This window comes from Cyprinodon variegatus, unplaced genomic scaffold, assembly GCF_000732505.1.
Source record: "Cyprinodon variegatus isolate N-32 unplaced genomic scaffold, C_variegatus-1.0 Scaffold285, whole genome shotgun sequence".
Lineage (NCBI taxonomy): Eukaryota > Metazoa > Chordata > Actinopteri > Cyprinodontiformes > Cyprinodontidae > Cyprinodon > Cyprinodon variegatus.
The window spans coordinates 959,884-967,800 of record NW_015150738.1 but is presented as its reverse complement, the minus strand read 5'-3'; the positions used below and the strand labels follow the sequence as shown (position 1 = coordinate 967,800).

At 36.4% G+C, this 7,917-nt stretch overlaps 1 protein-coding gene across 1 annotated transcript in view; it reads right to left on the bottom strand.

Moving 5' to 3' along the window:
• Positions 1–5,353: 5,353 nt before the first annotated feature.
• LOC107090192 (alpha-tectorin-like) overlaps positions 5,354–7,917 on the bottom strand; it is a 21,720-nt gene continuing 19,156 nt past the window's right edge. Inside the window, 8 exon segments of the mRNA XM_015383438.1 lie at positions 5,354–5,956; positions 6,040–6,145; positions 6,245–6,404; positions 6,499–6,750; positions 6,902–7,062; positions 7,146–7,330; positions 7,480–7,599; positions 7,700–7,911. Of these exon segments, the coding sequence (XP_015238924.1) occupies positions 5,862–5,956; positions 6,040–6,145; positions 6,245–6,404; positions 6,499–6,750; positions 6,902–7,062; positions 7,146–7,330; positions 7,480–7,599; positions 7,700–7,911 (1,291 nt within the window). The 3' untranslated portion in view covers positions 5,354–5,861.

The window sequence follows — 7,917 nt, the reverse complement described above, 5'->3', positions numbered from 1 at the left end:
GTTTGACGATCAGATTGGATAATAGAATCCGTGCTAGAGACAGTTCCAAATCAAGAAGTCAGGGGACACTTTCCTCTGCCTCACATAACGTGACTGTTTGTTCTTCCTCTACAGAGCAGCTGCCCATTCAGAAACCTAAGGACCAGTCTCTCCCTCTGCCTATTCAGGCCTCTCATTCTGGTGAAAGAGATGTCGAACCCATGCAGGTGGGACACACCAGGCTCACCCCAGAGGAAAGACAAAGACGTTTTTTGAGTAAATTATGAATAATGTACAGCACTCTGGTGCACACCAAGGCACTTATAGGATGTCACCATCTCAATATCTGTTCCCTGAAAGCACACTGGTATGGAGGGGCTCAGTGCTCAGTGTCCCTCTTGGGAAATCCACAAAATATTACCTAGTTATTCCTGTATTTATGTAATTTCAGAAGTGTATGCAGCATACACCAACACACCTGGTTTCAAAACTAAAATTTTCTCTGTTCTTTTGATCATTTAGGAACACCCGAAAAGCCGAAGAACTTCATAAAAAGACTTTAATAAATCCTGTCTCTAATTGCAGAAATTTAAACATAGATTTTACATAGAATCATTACACAGACTGAAGTATTACTAATATTACCATGGGGATTATGTTGCATGGTGTTTTTTGTTTTTTGACAAAATTAACCCCCCATAAATTTAGGAATATTTTTATTAGCCTGATTTAGTCAGACTGTTCCCAATCAAAGTTAGGGGAAAAACCTTCTTATTTTGTTAATGCCAAAATAAGAAGGACATGCTCACAAGCTGCCAGTCTTATTAACAAGATTTCATGTTTCAAAAGGGTTTTAGAAACCTCCAGATAAGAAACAGTCACGCCTAATTCACCTGAGGGTATTTTGCTGTAATTTAAGGCAGAAAATATGTTCAAACTATGTTTATTGTTTATTTATTTGGATCCCCATTAGCTGTCAGTAATTTGACAGCTACTCTTCCTGGGGTCCTTTTAAAATTATACAGATACACAAAACATATCAAATGATCACATCATAAGAACAACTATACATTTCAAATTATTTCACATTACACAAATATTCATATATTAAGGCTTTCAACAAAGTATTTTTTAAAAGTGTTTTAAATGCACCTTTCGTAGTAGCAGTCAAGATGTTATGACGCAGTTTGTTCCACAGAGTCACAGCTCTGCTCTGTTCAAAAACTGTGTTCCAACTAGAAGAACAACGCCCAAAAAATGTGCCGATGTTATGAAGCACTTTGAATAACTATGCGAATATGCATCTTTGCAATCATAAGTCCATTACTAGATGAAAGAGTGGTGCTTTAATGAGAAGGTGTCATATATCTTCATTGATATATGACACCATCTTCATTTTTGCCTTAAATTTGTACATGCATACCAACTATAGAACTATATTTAACCATTTATGTACAAATTAAAGTTTTATATATGAACTAATTTGCATAAGATTCAGATTGATTTATGTAGTTTTAGTGTTATATTTATTTGGGTGCCAATACATCTAGGGATTAAAGGAAATAAAATTGTAGACAAGATTGCTAAGGAAGTATCACAAAAAAAAAAAAATATGATGATTAACTTAAGTAAGACAGATATTAAGAGTATCATTAAACAAAGGATGAAGGAAATGTGTCAAAAACAATGGGAAGAAGAAAGGAGAGGAAGATGGTTTTATAGGATTCAACGGAAAGTCGAAGAAATGAGGATAGCAGAAGGAAGCAGAAGAGAGGAAACAGTTATTTCAAGACTTAGACTTGGGCATACAAGATTAAATAATACATTATTCTAAAAAGGGAAACATATATCAGGCATATGTGAATTTGAGCAAACAGTAGAACATGTAGTGATTTATTGTGAGAAGTATGAAGAAGAAAGGAAGAATTTGGCTAGAGACCTTAATAAGGAGAAAGTAAAATCGAATTTTATTATTCTGCAGAAAAGGTAAAAACAAATGTTAGCAATATTTATTTAAATATTTAATATTAACAGGAATGATTAGGAGGATTTAGTATATTTATAGTAGTAATATATATATAAGTAATATTATAGATAGAGATATATAGAGATATATAAATACAAGTATCTTTTATCTGATTCACGCTCCTCACCAGTAGGTGGTGGTAATGCACACCGAAAAGTTTTTTGCCAACCGCCATTAAACGGAACAGGACAAGACACTGTGATTGTGGCTTGCTGCTGGTGTCTTCTCCACATATTCATCTGAAATCTTTAACCCTATTGATTTGACTGCTGAGTGAGTTTATTTGATACAATATTATTTTTCCTTGTGGTATTTCTGCTCGATTGCTCATTAAATTGTTGTTTAATTGGAATCATTCAGATTCCAATTAAACACTGCGCCACTGAGCAGTGGGTAGCACTGCTGCCTCGCAGCAAGAAGGTTCTGGGTTCAATTCCTGGCCTGGGGTCTTTCTGCATAATGTTTGCATGTTCTCCTTGAGCATGTGTGGGTTCTCTCCGGGTCCTCCGGCTTCCTCCCACAGACCAAAAACATGACTGTTAGGTTAATTTGCTTCTCTTAATTGTCCTTAAGTGTGAGTGTGTGCATGAATGGTTGTTTGTCCTGTGTGTCTTTGTGTTGCCCTTTGAATGACTGGCGACCTGTCCAGGGTGTACCCCGCCTCTTGCCCATTTACTGCTGGAGATAGGCACCAGCACCCCTCGTGACCCCACTCAGGACAAGCGTGTCAGATGATGGATGGCATTGTTTACCTGGACCATCGCTGGGATTCTGCCAGAGCTGATTGTGGATAAGTACACCCCACTCTCTTTGAAAAGGTAACTTGCGTGCTGAATTTTGTGCATGTTTGACAAGTTTACCTTGATTCCAAAGCAGTATTTGAAAGATTGATCTGAACAGTGTAGCTATACACTTAAATTGATATTGTGCAGTATGTATATGTATTCATTTTTTTCCTTTCGCTCACTCTGCTTGAGTATTTGACTATTAATTTGCTTTATTTTTCTTGATTGATATTTTGAAAGTGCACTTTAACTTTAAAATGATTAAGGTTGAAATCTGATACTTTTTTGTTTTACTTTATTTGAATTATGGTTCATTTAACCTGATTGAAATGTTTGTCTAATTATTAGAAATATAATTAATTCATTTGCATTTAGTATGCATAAATTGAATGCTTAAATTGAATAATTGTTTCGCTTTGTATAATATTTCCATTTAATTGTTTTTGATAAAACTTAATGGGTTTTTCTGACCATTTCGGATCAGAACCTCATCTGGATCTAAAGATGGCGAACTAGACATGGACTATGGACTTTATGATTTTGAAATTAATTTGTTTGAGTCAATTCTCTTGTGTCTCATTGTGTTGCTGTAATTGTCTGTTTTTCTTCAATCACCAAATATACATCTACTGAATCTAAAAGCACTCTTAGTTATGTAAAAGACAGAAGTAAAAAAATAAAAGAAGAAGCACAGCAAAGTTTCAGCCACAGCACAGCTCCATAGCTTGGCTTACAATAAGGAAATTAAGTGTTTGAACACCCTGCTATTTTGCAAGTTCTCCCACTGAAAATAATGGAAAGGTCTGAAATTGTCATCGTAAGTACATGTCCGCTGTGCGAGACATACTTTTTTTTTTTTTTTTACTATTTACTTGTATTATACAGCTGCAAATGAACATTTCAACACCTGAGAAAATCAATTTTAATGTTTGGTACAGTAGCCTTATTTTGCAAGTACAGAGGTTAAATGTTTCCTAAAGTTTTTGTAATGAGAACTGGGCGAAGATAAGCAGGTGAGTGAAATGAGAAATCAGATCAGACATCAGTGCCAAGGTCATGACATTCCTCATTGCATTGAAAAGTGCAGATGGGCACTTCGATAAAATGAAACTTATACATAGACTGCATCATTTGTAGTTGGAAAAAAATCAATTTCTTGTCACATCTCTTCTAATATTGATTATTTTATTTTTTTACTCTTTCTTTATAAAAGTTTTCACTAAGGCTGTTGCATACCTGTAAAGCTATCTGTATCTGATTTAGAGGTGTTATTTAGTACTATTAGGGAATATTTAGACCTCAAGGCCAGACTCCAGTTTATTAATACATTTGACAGTTTTCAGTCTGTAACTTGTTTCGATTAACTTTTTGTGGGGACCTTCAAAGCTCTATGCTATCTTCAGTTTAGTTTTAAAACCTTGTCTAGAGAAGAACAGGGCAGAACATCAAGCTGTGAGGGCTTTAACGATTTTCCTGTTCTCGTCTTTACAAAGACAAATAAAGTGCGACCTGAGTGATTCCCATTCATCTCCTTTATTAACCTATTTTGCATAGTTGAATACTTTTTTTTCCTATTACAGACTTAAAATGGGACAAAAGATCTCAAACAACTGAAACTCAGTCAGCTATTTCAAGAAAGTGACAATCTATCATCAGATCCAAAGTTGGTATCAAATTGCAAAAAAAATTAATAAAAAGCTGAAGCAACTCAAGCTAGAGCACATACACTCAAAAGGAAATACCGTAGATTAAAGTGGAACATGCTCAGCTTTAAGCCACACTTGATATCTTCAGGATGTAAAAGAAAAGGAGGCTGCTATTGCAGGGCTAACTTACTATAAACTTGTCTAATTCAACTAGATTTTGAAACAATTATTGTACCCATTGTCTCTTCAAGAGAGTCAAGAACAGCTTCCTTCCCAGTACCTTCTAGCAAAAAATAACCATTGCCACAATAGAGATATATATTTACCTAAAAGACCAAAATAACGCTTTTGTACATTTTTTGAATGCATTACCCTTAAACAAGCATAACCTATCTAAAAACGATTTGCGCTTTTGATTTCAACACCTCACTGCCAGTCCAGTCTGTAGTAATTATATGCCAACTCAACCAACCTATGATCTTGCCAAATACCTGGCACACAATTAGCTCATAACTACTGGCCTTACAAAATGTTGATGGCCAACCCATAAACTATTGGGCATTGAAATCATCCAGTTACAAAACATTCATCCTCGAGAACCAGTGTCCAACTTATCTCTTGAAAATGGAATCACTGTATAATCACAAAAAGGGAATATATTTCCAGTGACAGTCATAGATAAAATAATCTCACAATCCCTGAGACCTTGGCCTTTAAAATATACTAAATTTTATTTCTTGATGACTGTTGTGGTAGAAAACCTTAACTTTAGCTGCCCTAAAGTTAGGGTTAAGTTCACTTAATTTAGTTTGTTATTCTATTCTGTTAAGTAGTTTTATCAAGCTTTTATAAAAAGGAAATAGGAGGAAACAAACAACAGAATGCATTTTAGAACATTTATTAATCTCTCAACCACATACATCTACCCACATCCAAAAACATTGTTAAACAGAATTAAGATATTGACGAAATCATACTTATTAGTTCATTTCAACACTCAAAAAAAATCCTGGGAAAATTAATTAGTTCTCTATATATCTGCCTTAAAATCCACAACCGTAGTTAATATCCATGATACTACCAGGAACTAATGACACAAAAAAAAATCCCCAAAACAAACTAAAAGACATAATATTCCATAAATCCCTCAAATGGTCTGAAACTCAATGGTGTTGCAGATGTTGTGAAGCAAAATTCTATGGACACCAATTCTAATGTTATGTAGCAAATCAAAATTTGTTGTAGTCAATAAATGCTGTTACCTTGTAAACCAATACACCTGAGAGTTTGATTTACATTTATCAATAGATGCATCTGTTTTTACCTGATTACGAGTATATACCAGAAACCCAAAAAATGCCCCAACCAAAAATCAATCAAGTAATAAAATTCTACTAGATCTTAAAGTATGATTTTCTTTTGATCTCAATTCACAAAAATTCTGGCTATCAGTAAACTGAAAATCAGGGTAACAGTTGATGTCAGACAGCCTGAAGCACCATTTCTTTGGATCAGTGCACCTGTAAAAAAGACGCATATTTAATAATCAGTCGCAATATGATCTTTGTCATTATAAAGCAAAGAGAGTTTGAGACTGTTTTACCATTCTTCTGTTGGGCCCCAAGGACTAGTGGTCCAAGCGTTAGAGCTGCAGAATCACGGTAAGATATGTCCCTCTGGAATCGGTTATGGTGTCCCGGATAGCAGTGCTGAAACAAACCAAAGCAGCAACATTAAAGGCCCGTGGATGCGTACAATTTGATAACATGTACACTATATAGCTGCACTTAGCACAAAATGCTACCTACAGTTGCACAGTTGTTGTTTCTCAAGAGACACAAGTGGACATTGCAGTGCAAGAAAATCTCTGTGTGGTTACTAAAGGTGAAAATCTTGAAGGAGAAACGCGCTACAGTGGAGACACCGTTTTGGATCACCTCTACTGTTCCATCTTCTGGATTAGGACACCTGAGTAACAAAACAGATGCAGGATTAATTTCAGCCTGCAGAGAGTAAAGTAACAATCTAGAGTTATAAAAGACAATAAGATTTTCTCAATTACTGTGAAATAATGAGATCCCAGCGAATAGGGTAGTTTGCTTGGTTGATTGGTGTGGCCCAGCAAGAGTCCAGAACTGTGGCAAACTGGTGCTGATCCACTCCTTCTGTTCTCACTTCTATATAAAGCATTACATTAACTTCCATCTCTATGTTTCTGTTAGTGCTAAGTGGGTAGTGGAAGTCTTCATCCTCGTATGGGATCATTCTCATACGATATGATCCAATCCCAATTGGAAGCTTCTTCATCAACAAGCTGCAGAACAAACATCAATTGTAAGCATCCAGATTTATGCATTAGATAGGCTGAATAAACAACTCCAATTTGTTAAATTTATTAGTGTGTACATAATCAATAACTAGTTAAGATATAAAAGTAGAACTGAAAAACACATCTTTATCATCACCTCTCCACAGGGTTGATGCCTACAGCCATTGACAGTGCCTGAGCCAGAGGGTAAACGCAGCAGAACTTCAGATGAAGGTTCCTCTGACGGCTGATTAGACCTCCATGAGGATCCACGTTCCCCTGAATGGTGTTCTCGTACATGAAGTGAGTTCCATTGCTCTAAACAGTGAAATAAACTCATGTCAATCAATTTTAGCAACATATTTTTGCTCTGATAGAGGACGTTAATATATAAACTCTACCCTCAGAGCAGTCCCACACAGATGGTTGTCATTGTCAAAGTGGAAGATCAGTCGTCCGTCCTGCAGAGTCCCATTGCAGGAGGCATCTTGGAGGTGGAGAGCAGTGGGATGGAAGCCAGCTTCAAACAGCTGACAGCGAGATATTGACATGGTGCCTGAACTGCTGGCACATTGGATGCTCGAGTCTGGACACCAGGAACACAACAGGTTTAGTAACCAACTTATGCAGTAAATATCAAGATTGTGTTTTAAACTTGGGGAAAAAACAGAAGTAAAGTACCAATGTAAAAAAGTATAATCATGTTTAAATTTTGCTGAAAGGTGTTTTTATTACCGTAGTTCTCACTGTAGGGTCTATGATGGTGCTCATCGCAGAAGCAGCCGTAAACACCATCTTTCTTTCCACACCACTCGTACTCTGTACAGTCCAGCTGTTCACACGGGTCTGTCTCAGCTGAATCAATTAAGAAATGGCAGAGACATTCAGAAAACATGAGCATATGGCCAATCAAAACAGTCTGGTTTTGTCAATCCATTGAACCAAGATAACATACCACAGTTCAAAGGAGAACGCCAGTCAGTAATGTTTAAACCCAGAATGTTGCAGGTTTCCTCATAAGCAGAGACTGCTGAGCACAGCATGTCATTAGCTGGTGTGTAGAGGCAGAGATCATAAACACATGATGTGAAAAATGGCTGCGGGTCAGAGTGGAGATGACAGGAACTGAATGGGCCGCTGGTGTTGGTGATGACTCGGCAGAGTTCCCTGTAT